Genomic DNA, 22056 nt, shown 5'->3' on the forward strand with positions numbered 1-22056 from the left:
TGGTAAAAATTAGATCCATATTTCCTTTAGGAAAGGACCAAATGGAAGGGTATGTAGGTCAATATAGGCTTTTTTGTGTGTGCTTGAAGAAAAATCTTCATCAGGATGGCCTATGGATGCCAAACAGCATGGAAGGCTAAATGCATTCCTTGTGTTCGTGGAATGTGATACATGTTTTTGTTTTGTCCCAGGCAATTTGAAAGACTTTGAAGTACAAAACCATCAAATAAACTTGTTGCTTGGAACTTGTCATCAATGAAATTGTTTTTAGTAACAAAACATTGTAATGTCATTTCTGGGTCATATAATTGTACTTCTAATTCCAATTGGTGATAATTATAGGGTCGCCAAGGAATGAAAGGAGATGCTGGAGAGCCAGGGTTACCAGGCCGCTCTGTAAGTTGATTTTTTTTGTAACATTGATCCCATGGTGATGCACTGGCACTTTTCATACCAGTCTCAGCATTGTAAACAGAACTTTAATGCTTCCAGTGTGTTTCATAGAACATGGGCTGGGTAAATATAAGCAATCTGAAAGATAGGAAATATGAGACAATTTAAAATGTGAGTAAAACAAATAAATAGAGAAATCAATGTTAAATTCAGCTTGTTTGCAATTGTGCATATATGTAACGGTGGTGATTCCAAGTTGAGAACAACTAAGAATGTACAGGGTAATCACCATCAAGAGCACTTTTATTGTCTGTTTCAGGGACTTGTTTCCAGGGTAAATTTTGGGGCTATGATTTGTTTTGACAGATGCGAGCCATATGTATACTGTTGATATATAGGCTTCAATCTGCCCATGCATTTACCCAAATAGGAGCCCTTTGTGTCAATTGAAGCTAGTATATGGCATAGACACCTCATTTTCTATACTACAGTTGAACCTCTCTAGTCCAGCACCCTCTTGTCCAGCAACATCCAAAGTCCTGCATGATTTTAGTTAGCTAGATGTCCCCTAACCATGGATGCAGTCAAGTTTTCTGTGATCGCTAAAGTTTGTTTACAGCCACCAGTCTTGGCTCTCAGTGTTCTGTGATGTTCTTTGCCTCTAATTTACCTCTAAACATCTTCTAAGAGCTCAGTAAGCAATGGAAGTGGTGTTGGTAATGCTGGCAGGCAATATTGACTTCCCGTTACCTGACAAATTATCTGGTTCAGCACCTGACAGTGCTGTACTAGAGAGGTTCAACTGTATTTGTTTTATCTGTAATGCTCAGGCAGTAGAAAATGGATGGAATGGGGAAGAAGACATCTGTAGGTTGTGTAATTCTGGGCCTGATTTTGCCAGGTGCTGAGGCCCTGGCAGGTGTGATGTGTCCTCACCTCCCATTAAATTGTATGTAACTACCTGCAGTGCTGCTGCTTGACAAAGAAACTATAATATTAAGAAAGCAAGAGTATGGAATGTGAAGGGTGTGGCAGCAGGTCATTATAAAATAGAACAAGAGGAAACTAGTACAGATGAGAAAACCACTGATTTGGTGTTAGATTGTCCTGTAACCAGAGTTTTGAACCAGAGGTTTCAAGATTTAAAGCCAAGATATGCAAGGCGTGGCTGAAGAGACTATAAACTATATATTCTTGTAACAGATTTGAAAATGTAAAGAACATTATTTTCATGAGAAGTAAGAAAAGATATGGCAAATAATAAAGTGCATTGCATTGTTAAAATGCAGCTGATCTCTGACAGGCGTTCATTTTATTTTTTGTATGTTGCCACAAAATTATATCAGACTAATTTGAAAGTTAAAATGTGTGTGCATGTTTGTAGAAATACAATACAATAAATACAAATGTGTATATATGAGTATTTAGTACAGCACGAGAATTTGTTCTGTCTACAGTGACTGTCTCATTTTTGTCCTATAGGGAACGCCAGGTTTGCCTGGTCCACCTGGCCCAATGGGACCACCTGGTGACAGGGTAAGGTCTCTCCTCTCTACAGTGTTATGGCACATTCTATTGCAAATGAAATTCCAGCACTGCTTTCTGTTTTTCAGCTTCTTCCTTTTTTAGTCCTCTTCCCAGAGTCCACTGAGACTCAGGAAAGATGCTTGGTGAGGACCAGAAAGATTGTGGGGAGGAAACACTCCCCAATGGGCCATAATGCAGCCACAGAACTTTTGCAGAGGCTACTCAAATGGACTGACTGGACTGGGCTCTGTGACTCCTTTGCAAAGTGAATGGTAGATCCCCTGAGCAGGGCTCCTCTGACTTTGCTTATGGCTGGGGCCCCGCCTGCATTTCATATACTGCTATTAGGGAGCCTGCATAGAATGGCATGTCCACTGCACCAGGGACAGATGTATGCAGAATTCACTGTGAAGGCAGCATTTGTCCCTTTGTGCTTGACCTCTGGTCACTGGGCGTTAACAGTTTTGCTTTAGATCAGGGATCCTCAGATTCCTTCCTGGCGAAGACTCCATTGAGATAAAGAGATTGTCTGTTGGATTTCTCGCAATCCCTCCCTTCCCATTTACAGTCATACAGACTAACTCCCTCCTCCTCTTCACCTCCCTGCCCCTGCATTCACAATGGCAAAGTCCCCGTGGGAATTAGAGAAAAGCTATTTGTAAAGTGTTTGGTATTTGAAGCATTTTTTCTAGTTTTTTTTTTTTTTGTATCCATGAACAAGGAGGAGAACAGGCACCCTGTGAACAACCAGGTCTTCAAGGACCACAGCAAGAGCTTGCATGGGCAGCTTGTGTTCCCATATCACCAGTTAAAGAACTACTTTGTTAGGCCATTTAGATGAGACTTCTCAAGACCATTTGGAAGTTGCTTTCTTTATCATTTTAGAAGCTTCATATCTGCGTAGCCTATCCCTCTACTTGAGCTGGGCTTTGCTTTGTAAAAGTCAGGTGGGCTGCATTGGGTGGGTATGCTCACGCTTTCCCATTGCTTTGCTGTGTTATGAGAGCAGCTACACTGGAAAAATCTCATGTGTACAAAAACTCAGAGAAGGAAGAGCACATGGCTCCAAAGGCAGAAAAGAGACTTAGTGGATCTATAGGTTGGTAACTGAAGAAGACAACAAGGAATAGGCATGAGTTCTTCTCTTTGCATGAGTAAAAATGGTTTAGAACATCTTGCCTCTGATCACTTGAGACAGGTGTTCAGAATTTCTTCACTTATCTAAGTCGGACATTCACACTTCCCCATTGTCTTGTCGTTGGGGAGAACAGCAGTAAGGAGGAATCTTTGACCTAATGGGCGTCTTTCTTCTTTATGACCAACCTCATCTGTCACTTTGGGCTGAATCTCAATTTTCACTTCTGGGAAGGAGGCAAAAGATCTTTAATCATTATATGGCTGCTATAGAGAAGCAGACACCCCACCCTCTGCAGCCTGCAGCTCTCTCCATTTGAGTAAAGCCATGCCAGTGACATATTTAACTGGCATTAGTAGTGGTGCATATTTAAATAACTGACACAGTAAATTATTGGGTTTGACATATATATTAGCATTAATTGTGAATGGTGCTATTATACATAGCTTTAACAGCCTCTAGTTTTAAATGAAGATTGCTGAAGCCTTAGGCCTATCTTTAGTAATCTGCAAATATTTTCATTTTTGGAATAGGGTTTCACCGGAAAAGATGGTGCCACGGGACCCAGAGGCCCACCTGGACCAGCGGTAAATATAATGCTTCAGCATAGAATGAACCAAAAGATACAACCCGAAAGGGAGAGGGGATAAGAATCCCTTTGGGGATAAAAAAAAATTTCTCTTAAATGTGCTTTTTGCTTATGCACATTGGGTACATCTACATGAAAATAACCTGCGGTAATGTGTGTCAGAGCCTGGGTCAGCTGACCTGGGCTCTCAGGCCTTGCTTTACAGTGCTCAAAACAGCAGTGTGGATATTCCTGTTTGGGCTCAGTGAGTCTCCCCAAGCTCCAAAGTCAGTACAGCTTGGACCTTCCTGGTCTGGCACTGTCAGGACTGAGTGGTCCCCAACAAGAGGACTTTCCAGACTAGTGGGAAGGTCCCTTTCCACTGGCCCCCAAGCCCACTGCCTGCCTCAGTAGGCACGCTGCCTCACCGCACTACCCACTCCCCTGCCTAGCTGGGCTGCTTGTGCAGCTGCTGCCATTTCCCTGGGTGTCTGGGCTCTCGTGCCTGCCGTGGGGATCCAGAAGCCCCTGCCCGGTGCCTCCCAGCCCACTGCCAAGGGATTCCAGCCCAAAACCCTGCTCTGCTGCGTGCTGTTATGTGGCTCTATCTGCAGCCCTACTTGCCACAGTCTGCTGGGGACAACCATGGGGTTCTGACCAGCTCCATTGTTCCTGGCGGTGGCTTGCCCACCTTAGCTCCTTGGCAAGTGCCAGTTCTTGGTGGTGCAACCTGTACACCCAGGCTCTGAGACTTGCAGCTACAGGGCTTTTGTTTGTTTTGGGCAGCGTAAAAGGACAAGGCAATGGGGGCAGCTTTCTGAACCAGTTTCACTCATGCTCCAGTGTTCTGTCTTAGCATTGCTTTGGATGTCTTTCTGTGTTAGGGTGCCCCAGGAGTTCCAGGAGTAGCGGGCCCAAGTGGAAAACCAGGGAAACCAGGAGATCGTGGGCCACAGGTGAGAGAATGATTTACATTTACAGGATCACTTGTGACATACACTGGCTGCAGACAAATATGAGACTTATCTTAGATTCCAACTGTTTATCTTGTCTGCGTTTATGAAATCAGTGAATACATCAGAGCAGAGGTCAGGCCACAAGCATAACTTTTAAACCATTTTATTTTATGGTACATCTCTCTGTTCAGTTCAGTAGTTAGGGCTGGAAACTATGGTCACTGGTTTCCACTAAAAAAAAGCACAGTTTCCACATGCCAAGACATATATTTCTACACTGTATAAACATCAAGAGCTAGGTCAGCAGAATTACTGGAAATTGGACTTTTTTTTCTTTTTTTCTTTTTTTTTTTTTTTTTTGTGAAGAATGGTATGCTGCCCAAGGTGGAAAATCTCTGAAAATGTTATATGATCACTGGTGGTTTGCAAATGTTTGTGATTTAAAATTATATAAGTACCGTGGGCTCTGTCAAGGCTTTTATAGCCACAGCCACATATCGTAAGGGAGGGAGAAGAAGTTGCATGGTCGCAGGAAACATTTGAGCTGAATCAGCCAGAGAAGGAGCTGTGATGTATTGGAAAGGGTGCAGGATTCATTCTGTTGTGCCAGTCAGCTGGGAAAGGGGCAGAACTCTTCGTCTTCACAGAGTACACGTTCTGAGGCAGTGTGGTCTGGCAGAAAGTGCAGGGGCTCAAAAAATTAAGTGTGAGTCTATTCTAATCTTGCTCAGTCGCTGTGAGGCCTCAGGAAGTCAGCTTAGTTTTCTTGTTCTGTAAAATGCAATTAATGCTACCTTACCTATCAGCTTGTTGGGGAGTTGTGAGGATTCATTCCAATGCTTGATCAAATAAAGTGCTACTGTTATTTTTATTTGTGAGCCACCCCTCGTCCTCACAGGCCAGGACCACAAAAGCCAACATTGTGTCTGCCCTTGTACAGGCACTCCAAAGAAGAGAGAGGCTACCTATGCCCTGACTCAAATAGGAATAACCTTAATCTAACCAAATCTTAATCAGTGCAACAACTACAAGTACTGTTTATGTTCTCTTAAATGGTCGTCCCCTAATTCATGTCATTTAAAAGTATAATTTGCTTCAAATTTCCTACTTTCTTGTGAAGTGACACTGCACGACATCACATATAGTGTTTCAGATGTTTTTAGAACAGATCCCAGCAGGAATTCTGGCTCATGCTCTGTGCATATGTTTTGTGAGATTCATGGTAGACAGGATTTCGACATTTGAATTTGTGTTTTGCATTAGAAATACCAAAGGTGCAGCCCAAGGGCCAAGTACAGCCCGCAGAGTACTGAAATGTAGTCAAGGCCTGCCTGGTATTTGTAACCCCAGGTCCAAGAGAAAACTGATCTCCTGCCCACTGCTGGCAGTGAACTCAAGAAGCAAATAACCTCTTAGGACTACATCTTCTCATTTTTGCCTGTGTTGAGCAGTATGTGGTATAAGATATAGTCTAAGTAAGGGTGGCAGGACTGGGGCCTTTCTAAAGAAGATTCAGATAGAATCTAATATAATGATACTATGCCAGAAGTACACAAAGGTGAATGGAAATTATATGCACACCTTAGGTTCCTGGCTAATTTGCTTGTGAGTGTCAACATTAAGATTAAACATTTAGCCACATCAGTTTTAGCCAATAAAAAGATTATTGCAGCTCTTACAAACACTGCAAATTTGAGTAGGTCACAGAAGTTTTGTAACAGATTAACATTAGTGTTAAATCAAGCGTTTCTCTGAAGCACGGCGTTTTCATAGATTTGCAAAGTTTCACCTTGATAATTTGCCAACAAGTACTCCCAAAAGAAAAGAAAGTGGGATTTTAGATCAATAATAGACAAAAGGGTAGAATTGGAGACAAAGAATAACAACACCATGACATCTGTTAATGTTAGAAATAAAGGAGTCCAATGGAGAGATCCTTCCAGGGACTTAGCATGCTGTGGCTAGCCCTGGCACCCACTTTAAAGGGGGTTGCACAGCATGTGCAATGGAATTCTGTTCAGGAGTAAATGCAGCCTCGGACTGCATTCACTGCTTACTTGCCCATGCATGAGGGAATCCCAGGTGGGACCTCGTGAAGGAGAAAATGGTCCTGTGGAGACTGCACAGCTGCATCTACATTGTAGAGTTTTCTTGACAAAACTGGGGTTTTATCGACAAAACTCGTGGAGCATCTACACTTACAATGAGTTCTGTTGAGAAACTGTCGACAGAATGCAGCAGTTTTCTTGGGAGAGTTCTGTCACTCCCGCAAGAGGCAGAATGCCTCTGTTGACGGAATCTGTCGGCAAAACTATATTGTAGATGCTCCAGGGGGCCCTCCATTGACAGAGAGGCTTCCAGTTCACTGGGCAGCCCTGTCTCCTGTGCTGCTGGCTGGCCATGCTGTCGAGTGAGGGCCCGGGAGTCTGGCAGCTCTCTGTCGACAGAGTGGATTGCTCTTTCAGTCTGCTTTTTATGTGTAGACCTGCTCTGTCAACAGAGGTTTTGTCAGAAGATATCTTCCAACAGTAACTTCCGTCGACAGATCTCCGTAGTGTAGATGTAGCTCACATGAGTAGGAGAAGATCTTCTGGGGAGAGCAATCAGGCCTAGTGTCTTTTAAGAAAAGATAATGTGCGTTTCTTGGCTTATGCCTTCTCAGCTGCGGAGTCTTGCCACAGTTCCAGCCTTCACCCCACTGTTCAGAAAAATCCCAGATAAAACAAAAGCTAACAGATCCTCCCACTCACCCCAAGTGGCTCCTCATCACAGGATGTCAACAAATTAGAATGGTGGCAGCAGCTGCTTCCTCTCAAGATTCTGGCAAGCAGTTGGCTGAAGTGCACATTTTTCTCTGTTAGAAGAAAATAAAGTGAAATCTAAACAGAATGTCTCTAAGTAGGAAGAGGACACACATGGCCAATGCTTCACTCAATAATTGAAGAGGCAATTGTGTTGTTGAACTGGTAGTATTTTCTAACATCCCCATGCAAAATTAGCTCAGTGTTTAAGCATCAGTATTCAGCTATGTTAACAATGACCCTTTGCATCATGTACAAGGCCAAATCAGAGTATTTCTTTGGTGAGGTTGCAGATGTGAGGCGACGGGTACGTCTTCATTAGCAGGAAGAGCGACTTTGCTACCATCAATCTTCCAGAGTTCAATTTAGTGCACCTGGTAATGATGTGCTATGTCAGACTCACAGGGTGCCCCCTTCAGTACCAGTACTTTTGCCCCTCATTAGAAGTAAGGGAAGTTGATGGGAACATTTGCTTCAGTTGATCTCCTGCAGTGGAGACGGCACAGAAGCCCAAATTGAGATGCATCTACCCCAGCTACATAATTAACATAGCTGAAGGTGCATATCTTAATTCGATCTTCCCCTTTAGAGTAGACCTGGCCTGAGACTCAGTTAGCTTCACTGAAGTTTTGAAAGCTGATTAGTACAAATACTAATTAATGTAAAGGAGTGAAAGGATCCATTTGCCTTGTAGTGGTGAATGCTTTTGATTTTTATCTGCTCTATAAATCTTGCTGTATCGCTGAGGAATATCATACGTCTTTATTAGAACAACATTCTCCAACAAAGTCAGTGGGAAGGTTGTTGCTTAGAACCCAGTGATGTAACATACCACTTAAAAAGGCTTTTCAGCCACCTATCATGTCTTTTGCTTGAGGTCAGCCTTGAGAAGTTTCTTTTTGTTTGGTTCGTAGAATCCTAGGTCTGGGAGAGTGGTTACTAGTGCAACAAATATTTCCACAAATAGCATGTAGCATGTGAGCATTTGAAGTTTGGTTTAATTAGTTGCCCTCCTTTTAGTGTTATTGCCTTCAAATTGTAGCCAGCTCTCTTATAACCTCAGTGGAATGATTCGTTGTAATTGTTATTGAAGTTATTTGTGGATACAACAAGAATGTTATGGGGAAAAAAAGAAAAAGAAAAAAAAAACTGTTACTGCCCACATTCAGTATTTACTTTTTTAATAGTGATAAATATTGTCTGCTTAAAAACATTAAATTCTCAAAGGTCTCAGAGCTAAGCATGTAAGTAATTGCAGTAGTAACTGTGTGAAGAAGCAGGCTACTGAGCGACTCTTTCTTTGTTGGGAGTTTGCAGAAAACATGTCCAAAATTACCAGGCTGTTGGGGCATGTTTTAGCAAAATTTGCAGACTGTTCATGAGACAGTAAGAGTGAGAATTCCAAAAGTACTCAGCACTGGCCTGAATTCTCTTCCCACCAGTGAAGTCTCCTTTGGCTTCTGTGACGCTAAAGTGCTTTTAAAAATCTCTAAAATCTGGTAGGGGTGATGGGGGGAGCTATTACGGTTAGGATTAAAGTGCATTGCTAGAGTGTAGCTGAAAGACTTACTTGCACTAAGCATGGCTCAAGCAAGCTTTTTCTCTTTGATCTCAGGGGATAATTAAAAATAAAGCTTTAGAAGGCATCAGGGTTTTAGATTTCTCTGAGAGCAAACTAATGTTTAAAATGATCACGTCTGATTTTTGGCCTATTTAAAATAGGCATGTGTATTTAGCTTATGGCCATAATTATGTGAGATGGACCAAAACAAGTTATAAACATCCTTGTGAGGTCATTGTTATCTAGTATGAAAATCTTCAAAATCTAACATACCAAGCATCAGAATTACATTTTCCCAGGAAACTGTGTCGTGTGCTTTCTTGGCCCTGCTGTTTACTAACAATGGAATGTAAACAAAAGGCTAAAGTCTCAAAACATTATGTGGGAGATGGACACACAAAATATAATGTTCGGAATTAATTATGTGTGTGTATCTTCTAAACTGCATTCTTTAAAAATGGCCCCAGAGTGGATTTTATGTGATTGTGGCAATTCAAACATTTGGTTTTACAAGAGGATAATCAGTCATTCTCCCTGGCTTCCTGTAAAAACAATGCCAGCATCAAAACCAAACCACCACAGAATGCAAATACAAATGGGAAAATGCTGTCAGAAAAAGAATGATAGCTCTTGACCAATAAAATAATTATAGTGTCAGCTCAAGCTCATGCTGTAACAGGTAATTGTAGCACATTCTAAGATTAGAAGTATTCCGTGTCTAATAAGAGGGAAGTCACTGAAAACAAAGTAGGTAGTCAAAACCATCTCTCCCCAGTGTTCAGTAACTCCTGTCCATAACTCTGTTTCTCACTTCTGGGTTTGGAGGTGATAGCTCCCTTGCTTGGATGTGCAGTCTTTGGTCTCAGTTTAGTTTGTTAATGAATGAGGCAGGATGTTATTTCAGACTGAAATTACCATTTGCATTTAAAAAGGAACATAATACATGCAACAAACTAAACCAGACATAGAGCCCTGTCTTCAGAGGTGCCCTACTCGGAACATAGCCTTTAACCTTAGTGCGTGCCCTCTGCATCATAATCCCTCGATCTCTTTGGGCCTTATCTGATTTTCTCTGTTCTGTCAGCATATGTTCAGTCACATGCTGAAATGGCTGCTTTGCCTATTCTCTTCTGTAACCTGCCACAAAATTCAAAGAGAATCCGGTTGCTGGATTATGCTGAAAAGATAGAAACTCTTTTCAAGAATAGCACTTCCAAAGGCCTAAATATAGAGTGGAATAACAATCTTGTAGCTGTTTCCCAGACACAACTCCCAGTGGGGTAAACCAGGTTTTTCTGTGAAAGGACCGCTCTATCAGGTCCATAAAGAACAAAGACCTAGAATAAGGCACATGATAAAAACAATAGCAAAGTTAACTCTGAATCACGTGACGTTATTTTCTTTAGCATATCTAACATTTTTTGCAACCACAGTTTCATGATGTTGCATGTCGGCTATCAATTATATTAAAAAGTGAAGTAATAGCAGGTTTAATTAAGACAGAAACAAACTGGAAAGCAAAGTAAGTAGTAACATTTGAAGAAGATAATGTTACTCTTTTATCTTTAAGAAAGCATGTAGGGAAGGTATGAAAAATACAAGCCTTCAGTCGTGGGAGAAGTACAGGAGTCACTGATCGGAATCAGAATAGATCTGTTTTTTTCTTTTTTCTGATTTAAGGAGAAATAATAAGCATTCCTATCAACAGTAAATAATCTATGTGAAAGAGATTATACAGTTTGTGATGAAATAATAATGCATTTTTTAAATAGACAGAGATATAATTTACCCAGAGTACAACAAAGCTTTCCACAAAGTATCCTTTTTAAAATAAAAAAGTGGCCTCTACTTTTGGGGCACATTTTTGCATCTGCAAGTAACTGTAGATACAAATATATCTATTGAAACATCTGACGTATCTGATTTCCTGATGAAAAATTGCATGTGCAGCCTCTTTGTATGTGCATGTAAGGACACAGCTGGATGGGTTTATTGAACAATTGCTCTATTGAATCCATCTAAAGTATTTGTCTGTGTAGTATTTATGCACCAGACAACACTTATGGAGCAAATTCTCTCTGGATCTGTCTTTTTTCTCTCCTAATCCTTCCATTTGCTTTCATTTCTTTATGTTTCTGTGTTCCTGTACAATAAACTAAAATATATGCAAACTCATTAAATAATAATTGAAATCAACTTGTTTTAGGGCCCACCTGGAATGAAAGGAGAAAAAGGTGACAGAGTAAGTATTACCTTAAAATTATTTTATTCCTTATTTTAGTGTGATAAATGCTGGCTTTTTGAAAGCTCAGTGTACTAATGTCCTTGTTTTAATGATTAAGGGAGATATTGCTTCTCAGAACATGATGCGAGCTGTTGCAAGACAAGTCTGTGAACAACTGATAAATGGTAAACAATGTCATGCTTTCTCCTAGTTCTGTTTTCTGCGTGACTAGTTTAGTAGTTCATTTGTGAAAAATCAGAAATGATGTAGATTTGAGATGAAAGAATTCTGGTGGCAAAGTGTAAAAGGAGCCAGAGTGCAGTCGTTGCTCTCTTCTGTGCCACTTACCTGATGGAATTAAAATGCAAGACTAAATTGGTTCCTGAATCTGAAGGGCTGACTCATCAATGAACTAATATGCCATCCCCAGAGGCCCATATTCAGATTTGAACATGCCACAAAGGGAATGGTTTTCTGGAGATAAGGCCCCATTTTAGCACTTTCTATGTCATAAACCCACCAAAATTCAGGCCCCCAAAACAATATATTAATAGTTTTTGCTTTTAGTTCATCCACAAACTAACGTGGCACTTTGCAGCTCCAAGTGCGCCTACCTCCAAGCAAGAGTGACTACTGGAGGATTCATGCAGTGGAGGATCCTCTAAGCTCCTATAGTGCATCTCTGCATGTGAACTTCCTGTCATGTGAATTTGCTGCTTACTTGGACAGAACTGCCTATTTTGAGCAACACAGATACTCTCTGAGAGTGATATTTGCATCAATGCCCAGGGCTAGCAAGGGCATATGCACCCTCAGAGCTTAAGTAGCCCTTGTGTAAGACCTCAACATGGAGATGAATTTCATATTCTGTTCCCTGCTACTGTAATATCTGTTGTTTGAATGCAGAATACTCAGAAATGTCTAGTTTTGATGGCTAGAACTACTTTTCAGATCATCTTTTGGTATTAACTGCAGACTAGGAGAGAATTATTTGCCAGGGCACAAACAAATAGGCTGTTTTAATCCAAAACTCTGTTTTCACTTGTCACCTTCAGTGGCTGTAAATTTTTATTTACTATTCTGCTGTCAGAATCTCCTCCCCCATGTATTCTACATGTTTGTATCTTCTATTCATCTTAATCTGCGCGTATGTTCCAATTCCCCATTCTTTGATCAGTGGATGTTGTGTGTTTGTGTGATTTTGAGGCAAAACAATTTAAAATCCACTTCTTAATCTTTAAAGGCCAAATGAACCGGTTCAATCACATGCTGAATCAAATCCCGAATGATTATTATACAAACCGCAACCAGCCAGGACCTCCAGGACCACCAGGACCTCCAGGGAGTGCTGGGGCAAGAGGAGAACCTGGACCTGGAGGAAGACCTGGGTTCCCAGGAACTCCTGGTCTCCAAGGACCACCTGGTGAAAGAGGTGAGTAGCACCCAAAGGGCATATGTGTGACCACGTATCAAAAGCTGTTAGCAGAGGAGTGCAATGAAGCTGCAATGTCCAGGAAGGCCATGAAGCACATAGCCTTTTTTAGCCAACCAAATTGCTTTTAAGTTATTAGTACAGTGGAATATTCAGTGTCTGAAGGCAAGGTCTAAAATGACAGAGATTTCCATCTACAGTGGTGCTTTTCCCGTGTGGTATTTCTGGAACACGAGTCACTGCAGAGTCTTGCTCTATGTCAAGAAAATAGATCAACTTTATCAAGTTATCTTAGTACAGGGAACATTCTTTTCTCAAATCTGTGTCTGGCATTAGCTACATCTTGACAGGCTACTTTTCTGAATAGGCATCTGGATGAGGGGAAATCAGATTCGTTAACAAGAATGTGGGGTGAACTGTAGCTTAGTGACCCTGCAGTTGTGTGCCTCAGATGAAGCGGAGTTGTAAGTATATGGGGAATACATGAATAGATGTGCCAGTGCCCTTCAGGTGCTTTGAGCAGCTCTGGTGATGCAAAGTAGGCATGAACTCAGCTTAAGTGGCTGGTTAAGTTTGGGTTATGGCCGGTTTACATAAAATAGTCAGGCTGAAACCAGTGAATCTGGTCCTCAGTTGTTATAGCTGTTATACCACAGAATGTGGATGGTAGTGTTGTGTTTTCTATCCTAGATTTTTCTGACATAGATTTTACTATAAATATTTACCACTCAGAAATGAACTTCTGAATTCAACTATTTGATAACATTGACTTACACTGTTTCATTAGGTTTCTAAGGTTGTGTGACGTGTATTTGCAACAAAAATGACAACGCATGTATGCCTTTACTCATGTTGGTAGAAGTATGGAATGAATGTCTTTCAAATCACCTTCTTATGTTTTAAGACAATCTCGTCACTCCAGCTTACATGCTACATTTAAAAATCTTGTCTTTCTGATTGTGATGTTTCTTTCCTTATAATATTTTCCTCATCCAAATTACGACTTGCTAGACCAAAGATATAACACAATACACTATTTGAAGAATATGCAGTAATCAGTGAGTGAGCATGAAAGAAATATGGTTTTCTGACATGGTTTCTGTTTTGTTTTTGTGGTTTTTATTGCCTTCTGGTTCTTTAGGTCTGCCAGGAGAGAAAGGTGAAAGAGGGATTGGATCACAAGGACCACGAGGTTTGCCTGGACCACCTGGTAATTCTTCTGTTTTTAATTTACAGTGGCTTACAGAACAGTAGAAGTAAAAGGCTTCCTAGAAAGTTAGATTGTTTAATTTCCCCTTACAGCAAATAACCCTATGTTACTCACTGTGCTGTACAGTTTTGACATGTATTGGAAACAAAATTAAACATTCCAAAAATGCTGAAAACTTTAAGTAGAAAATTTTGTAGACATGGCTGGAAGAATGTTGGCTTTACCATATAACTTATACTTCTGGCATATTTATATTTTAAAAATATTTTTGATAAAAATACTGATTAAACTCAGTAATCTGGGGCTGTTTCCTGCCAAAAGAGACATTTTCTCTCTTCTTTCTGTTTCATAGAACAAAATATCACCTAATCCATTTGGAACATCTAGTACCATTACTGGATCATGTTTGTAGTTATCCTGACGTCCTTTAACTGCAATCATAGAGTTGTTAGTGCAGAATATGATCCTTTTGCTATTAGTTTTATTCTTTGTGTCATTTTGATTTCATTCACTGATCATTTGCTGATGTCTTGGCAGAGATGGTTAGGCTTTCTCTTTGTTTCTGCCTTTAATTTCCTAGTTTAAACATCATTTTTTCATTATAAGATCCATAAGATGCTTGCAACAAATTCCAACCCCAGTTGGTTGAAACTCTACATTTCTGTTAACCATAATACAACCTGTTCCAAAGAAAACATTACCTCATCTATTCTAGGGTTGCAGGGTAGCTGAGTTTTAATGCACTACTATGTTTTAATTGAAATCCCATGTGCTTGTCTAATGTAGTAGTTTCCCTCGAGATCTTCATATCTTACACAGAGTGGAAATAAACCAGAGAATTCATTGATGTCTTTAGTGTGGCTCAAACCTTGCCAAATCTGTTTCTGTGAATAAACACCCTAAATTAGGAAAGCAACTAATGATAAGTTGCTTTCTACAAAGGAAAGCAACTAATGATAAGTCACATTTTGGATGTTTCACTGACCACATGTAGAAGGTGGATTTCGACGTGTTCTTACCAGAGACTTGTTCATAGTCTAGATGTCAGTAATGCCAGTCATTTATAACAGGCTGACTACTTAAAAAAAATTATCTTCCTTTTATTTCTAAAATTAGGTCCACCTGGGGAGTCTCGAATTGGCCCACCAGGTTCTACAGGTTCACGAGGGCCACCTGGGCCACCAGGGCGTCCTGGAAATGGGGGCATTCGTGGTCCACCAGGCCCACCTGGATATTGTGATTCATCCCAGTGTGCTAGCATCGCTTACAATGGTCAAGGATTTCCAGGTAGGTTACTGCCAACTTAAACTGCAGTAGTTTTAGATAGCCTTCACAGATGTGGAGATGCTTTAAGCAAGACAGACTTGCTAGTGTGGACATACTGAATCATTTCAGAAGCAAATGGTACTGAAATGGCTTAGTTGTAACATGTCATCTCGGAACAGTTCAGTGCTTCCTATCACAGACAGGTCTGAGAGTAGCTATTCAGACTGTTATGCAAACTTGTCTCACATTGATTTGAAATGTCTTTAGCTTTAGGAAGGAAATGCTTAAATTATACAGATAACTAGTTTTTAATACATAGAAGGATAGTAGATGATTATTTTGCTATTAGGACTTCAATGACCATTTTCTTCTTCTTCTTCTCTTTCTCTCTTCCTCCAATGTTCTTCAGAACAAGGTTGAATATTCCATGTTTCTCTTGAAAAGTAAAAAAGAAAGCTCTGGTTGGCAGTTTGTGTGCGTCTGGTTTTTTGATCAACATCAGGATTATTTATACAAAATGAATACCTGAAACCAAAAATTTCCACAAATGAAAACCATTCTCTGTTACAGTGCAAACAACTGAAAAATTCCACTGTCCTACAATTTCCCCTGAGTTCAACCCCATGAGTCTCTGATCTGCCCTGAGTTACATCAGCCTCCTTCTGTGAGAAGCAGTTTAAAACAATGGGCTGCCACAGGGAGTCAAATAATGGAGGATAGTGGCCACCAATTTTTGATGAATGAGGAGACCCTAATATAGTATATACCTAGGATCCTGTAAGGGCCATTTTCAAAGAGAAAGTCCAAGCCCCCAACATTGTTAACAAATTCATTTGTGTGCACTGTAGCATTTTACAGTTAGTGTATGTGATACGGATGTTGGATGTGGTTTGCCACTAGCATACTATGCATGTATACATGAAACTTTATATATATATATGTGTATACAGGCTTGATGCTATTGGGTATAAAAAGCAGGATGCTTGCACAGATCTAATCCAAGATTCCTGTTTAAATGAAAAATGGCTAAAATTGTACACATTGTGCAGTAGTGCTAGCCTTCCTGGCAAACAGCTATGTATACATATATAGATATACACGTATGACTTACCCATTGTGTATTTTAGTTGGATGACTATATGTTTTTGCACAGCAGTCTGACTTTTTAAAAACTAACATCATCTTTGACCTGTTTCAGGTTCCGGCTAACACATTTTCTAAGTCTCCAGTGCTGCTTGCAGTTTGAATACATGAAAAACCTGTTTCTGAGATATTTGCGCACGTGCTTAGTAGGAAATGAGTCTGTATGGACCACAGATATGGTTAAAATTGAACCGTGTTGGCCTCATATAATGGGGAGTTTCTTTATACTAACAACATTTGTGAATGACATAACAACCGTGATGTCACCTCATTATCAAACCCATTGCATTTCGGTAATAAAGCAGAAAAACAGCTCTTTTAACACCCTCCCATTCCCCCGCAAAACATCAGAAGCCTCAAGAGGCTTATAAAACTACTAACCAGCAGATGTAACACCATTGTGAGAGACAGATTTAACGTGATAAACAAGAAATAACTTATGTAAATAGTAAACTAATTGTGGCTTGTAAATGATTTGTAAGGGATCAGTCCACTAAAATCAGTTAACATCTATACATCAAGAATGTGCATTAAAGCCTGCTGCTGCTTGCAATGTGCCAAAATAACATCTTTGACTCTGTGTGAAGTCTACCTGTCTATTCCTTGTGATCAACATGTCTGATTCTGGGCATGTGCCTTTTTGTATATGTAATCTTGTTGGGTTTTGTAATTGCAATTCTAAATAGGAAAGTTTTATAATGATTTTTCTTCTGTTTTGCTGTAGTCTTTGGTGTTCCTCCAGCACCAGCTGTAACTCAGTCTGTTACGAGGCACAGCATCAGAAAATGACATGTACTGCATATTGCCACTGGTGATAGTTATGTGTACATTTTGTTTCCCACCCTCAAAGAAAATTACTAGATGCCAATCAAACATTTTCTTCAATCCATTCGCTCTATTAATTTTTAAATTAAATGCAGGATTTTTAAAGGTATTGAAGTAGATGTAAAACACTATTTTTATTTTCTTTTACTTTATTTTAATTGTTAACGATTTATTGGGCCCATGGACAACACCTTAAGACTGATTTCACCATGGTCTTTGTGTGTGAAAAATAGCTAAATTCTAGAAGGCCTTTCAAAACCAAATCTCACTTTTCTTATTATTTGACTGCCTCTCCTGTCCCTTCTCCCTGCCCCCAAATTTCATGAACAAAATTGAAAAAAATCTGTGAATTACTAATTTATACATTTATTTTATTATATTAAATTAAGATTGAACTAACATGATGCAGCCAAACTAACTTTCATCATATTGTGGATTCAAAGACATGCAATAACTATAATGTTCAATCAGACAACTATTTTCAACCAGAGTCATACGTACCTGAAAGTGGACCCTATCAACCTGAAAGTGAGCCCTACATAGTACCAATGGAATCAGAAAGGAGAGAGGACGAATATCAGGACTATGAAGTTGAAATGCATGCACCAGGATTACCCTGAAAAATGCGCTGGAAAAGATCATTACCAAGAAAAGCAAAAACAAAACCATGAAAAATCTGTCTTGTTTTGTGTTTTTGGTTGTTTGTTTTTGTTTGTGCTATGCTCGCATATGCAGATACATACAGAGTGGGTGTATCTTATATTCTGCAAGGCTCCCATCTGGAATTTTCAATCAGAAATGCACTCACATATTGTAGGAGTATCATGCTTATGAGCAAATAGCAATGTGTGTAAGTATAGGTTGCATTCTTGCTTTGAAAGGCTTGTAAAATACTTTTGCTTAAAGTGGCTACTTAGAACTTAGTATGTGCATTCCGTTATCACAATGCTGCATATTCTTTAAATAAAACAAAAACCAAAACACCAAAAACCAGAGCTGCTGCAAATTTTCAAAGAGCTGTCTGCTTTAGCTCTACAGTTTTCCTCTTTTTAATGCCTGTTTGCAGTTAAGTCTCATCACAAGTCTTCATTGTCTAGCAGAAATACAAACCAGTTCCTTCTACATCATTGCCAATTTCTTCTATCCTTAGTTATACCTTGCAGGGCATATATTGCTGTTATACATCTCTTTTAACAACCACAAACCTTAAGTAATGTAGCTGAAATCATTGTATCAACTGGATATAGTTTTTATAATGCTTTAAGTCTCTTTGCAGGCACATTAACATTTATGCCAAATTGCAGTCAATCCTGCAGAGATGAAATTGCATGTTTGTGTTGTATATTTAGTATGGATTTTTTTTTCAGAATATAATGTTTCTTAGTTATCAAAAGCAGTTGGAAATTGTTTGCAAGACAATGGATATAGAATTGCTGCTTTTATATTTTAACTGCAAATTGTGAATTTCACTGCCTTATATTATTTATTTCTGAAACAAAGGAGGCATTTTTCAATAAAACTACTGAAAATTTACTTTGTATGATCATTTCTTGAATGGGACTGTGAGGATACAGACTTGTAAGTTGCAAGAATGCGATGTAACAAACACGCAGAGACCGTTACATTTTCTCTGTTAACACCACAAATGAATTTGGACTTTTACTAGTGTTAAAACGGGTCCCTGAGGCTATGCTTACACGGAAGCATTATTTTGAAAAAAGCTATTCCGGAAGAGATTTTCCAGAATAGCTTAGTATAAAATAGTGCATCTACACACAAAATGTGTGTCGAAATAGCACTCAGCTATTTCGAAACAGAGCTTCCAGACACAAAAGAGCCTATTTCGGATTAGAGCCCTTGCACGCACTATAGTTTATTTAGAAATAATCCCCATTCCCTGTCTACACAGCGCATATTCTGAAATATCTATTTTGGAACAAGCGCTATTCCTGGTACAATGAGGTTTACCAAATTCGCAATAAGCTATCCGCTATTTCAAAATTATTTTGACTTAGCAGTTTTCATGTGTAGATACTCACAAAGTTATTTCGGAATAGTGGCCATTGTCCTGAAATAACTTTGCTGTGTAGACACACACTGAGGCTGTGACATTGATAGATGGAGGCTGGTGCCGAGGTGGTAACCTCTGTCTAGTTCAAACCTGTGGAGTTTTGATATAACTGTCAATACCACTCAGCCTGTAGCATGGGTGGTGACAAAATCCAAAGGAGGCATTGTGCTCCAGTTGTTGCACAAACCGCTATACATCTTTGGTCTCCCGTGAGACTAGTGGAAGGGTGAGCAGCTAGAGAGGCTATTAGAGAATGTAGTAGGCATCCTTCAGAATGAAGCAGAGGAATAATGGGGATGAGAAATTTGCCAAAGGTCTCAGAGGCATTCACTTGCTAGCAAGCAGAGAGTGGCTGGTGGCGCTGCCAATTCCACACTTTGCCACATGGTGCCTCATTGTGCTCTGTATAAATATTTTAAATACTTACATCTCCCACCTGTGTAACATCTGGTTCAGTTCCAACAGACATTAATGGAAAGATGCCCAGGGTCACAGAGGCAGTTTGTGGCAGAGCAGGGAATTGAACCTCCATCTCATGACTAGCACCCCGACAAGTGGACAAATCTCTAGTGAGAGCAATATAGTTATAAGGGCTAAGCCTTTCAAAAACAAGCCTTTTCCCCACTGAATTTTAGTGCTCTGAAATACAAACTGTACAGTACAGTTGTGTACACTGCCAGCCTGGTTATATGGGAAATGGACTCCAAAGAAATGAAGTAGCAGCCAGACACTAGAATTAGGCAGTGAGAGCCCATAATCTACTGGGAGGTTAATAGGAGATACAATGAACTGAAGGTCCGAAGGAAAGTTAAAGACATTGGCTATGTCTACACTTGCCCTCTTCTTTAAAGTGCGCATGGTAATTAGGATGATGGGAGATTACTAATGAAGTGCTGCGATGCATATGCAGCACTTCATTAGGCAAATTCTCCCCCACGGCAACTTCGAAGTGTCAAACTGTGATGTGCTGGCGTGCCGTGTAGCCGCGGGCACTTTGAAGTGCCTGTGCTACTTCAAAGATTGACACTTTGAAGTTGCTGCTGGGGAGAATTTGCGTAATGAAGTGCTGCATATACATCGCAGCACTTCATTGGTAATCTCCCATCACCCTGATTACCATGCCCCCTTCAAAGAAGGGGCAAGTGTAGACATAGCCATCAAGTCCTTATGTTTGGTGCAACCCTGGAGTTGCAAACGGTAAAGCATGGAAAATGTGTTCTGTACTATAGTTTTCTATGAAACATTTCCGTGAGCTTGCAGAAAACGATGGATAAGAATTTGGAAAACTGACTGAACTGTGTCTGTCTTGTAGAAAATAGTATTGTATATAAGCTCTCTAGCTGCTTCAGGGATTAAATGTGTCCCTGGGGAAAGCTTAAAACGATGTCTAAAACTTCCACTGAGGTGTTGACGTCTATCCACCAAATGAAAAGGCCTGTAGCCAAAATAGCTCATCTAAAGCATGGAATCAAAAATTAATTCTTTATAAGATGTATTCAGCACCTGCAAGCTACAGCACACAGTAATGCCCATTTAGCAATGTTTTTGTTAGGGTTGATCTTAATCCAAAGGCTATTATTTGATTATCCGAAGACCCAGAACATTGAAGCATTAAATAAGAACTGTGTTTGTGTATATACTTACTACATTTTTATGATTTACTTCTGCTCTCAGATTTGTAAGTTGAGTATTGTTTCCATAGAAGAGCAGTCATGTAACACTTTAAAGACTAACAAAATAATGTATTAGGTGATGAGCTTTCGTGGGACAGACCCACTTCTTCAGATCTATACCCTTACCAGAACAGACTCAATATATAAAGCACAGAAGTCCAAAAATTGTTCTCAAGGCTGACAAATCAGAAAAATTGTTATCAAGGTTGGCAAATCATATAGAAGAGCAGAAAGAGGCGGGTGAGGGGTGGGGAAGTTAAGTGTTAGGTCAAACATGAGAGTGTGTGAAAGAGTCCTTATACTGGGCTAAGTCATTGCTGTCCCTGTTCAAACCGCATGGTAATTTGTTGAATTTGAATATGAATGTTAGTTCCAAACATTCTCTCTGTAGACAGTTGTTAAAGTCTTTTTTTCTCCAGAACACAAACTCTCAGGTCTTTAACCAAAGGGCCCACTCCATTAAAGTGCTGGCTGACAGGTTTGTGTATTTGGAGATTTTTTATATCTGCTCTGTGTTTGTGCATTCTTTAGCGAAGGGTGTTTGCAGTTTGCCCCATATACAATGTGTGTGGACATTGCTGGCACATGTAGCAAATGATGGCATATATGACGTTAGTTGAGGAACAAGAGAATGTGCCCCTGATTCTGTAATTACATGCTTAGGTCCAATGATGGTATAATCAAAATAGATATGTGGACAAAGTTGGAAATGGGTTTGTTGCAAGTAAAAGTTGCAGGATTAGTATTACTGTGGTATAGCCTGTGGTTGCTAGTGAGAATCCTCATAAGGTTGGGAGGTTGATGTTTGACCTAACACTTAACTTCCCCGGACCACCCCTGTCCCTCTGCTCTTCTGATTTGTCAACCTTGATCATTTTTGGACCTTTGTGGTTTATATATTGAGTCTGTTCTGATAAGGATCTATCGATCTGAAGAAGTGGGTCTGTCCCACGGAAGCTCATCACCTAATAAATTATTTTGTTAGTCTTTAAAGCACAACATGACTGCTTTTTTGTTTTAATAGAATACAGACTAACATGGCTATCCCTCTGTTATTGTTTCCATAGATTTTCTTCCTTAAGTGCATGTAAAATACATGCGGGAAACAGTCAAAATAGATAAGGATCAGTCTCCTGATTTGGAGAAGAATTTTGCTGGTGTCTTGTTTTTTAGACAATACCAGCACAGTGCTTTTTCCATCTGCATGATAAAGGCCGAGAATGAGCCTCTGCCTGGAACTCACATTTTGAGGAAAAGAGACGATTACCCAC

At 39.9% G+C, this 22056-nt stretch overlaps 1 protein-coding gene across 1 annotated transcript in view; it reads left to right on the plus strand.

Moving 5' to 3' along the window:
- COL12A1 (collagen type XII alpha 1 chain) overlaps nucleotides 1-18568 on the plus strand; it is a 131534-nt gene extending 112966 nt beyond the window's left edge. Inside the window, 10 exon segments of the mRNA XM_074991007.1 lie at nucleotides 343-396; nucleotides 1876-1929; nucleotides 3589-3642; nucleotides 4508-4579; nucleotides 11148-11183; nucleotides 11284-11350; nucleotides 12409-12597; nucleotides 13739-13807; nucleotides 14924-15094; nucleotides 17531-18568. Coding sequence (XP_074847108.1) covers nucleotides 343-396; nucleotides 1876-1929; nucleotides 3589-3642; nucleotides 4508-4579; nucleotides 11148-11183; nucleotides 11284-11350; nucleotides 12409-12597; nucleotides 13739-13807; nucleotides 14924-15094; nucleotides 17531-17712 — 948 coding nt within the window. The 3' untranslated portion in view covers nucleotides 17713-18568.
- The last annotated feature ends 3488 nt before the right edge of the window (nucleotides 18569-22056 follow it).

The sequence above is a fragment of the Carettochelys insculpta genome, chromosome 3, assembly GCF_033958435.1.
Source record: "Carettochelys insculpta isolate YL-2023 chromosome 3, ASM3395843v1, whole genome shotgun sequence".
NCBI lineage: Eukaryota > Metazoa > Chordata > Testudines > Carettochelyidae > Carettochelys > Carettochelys insculpta.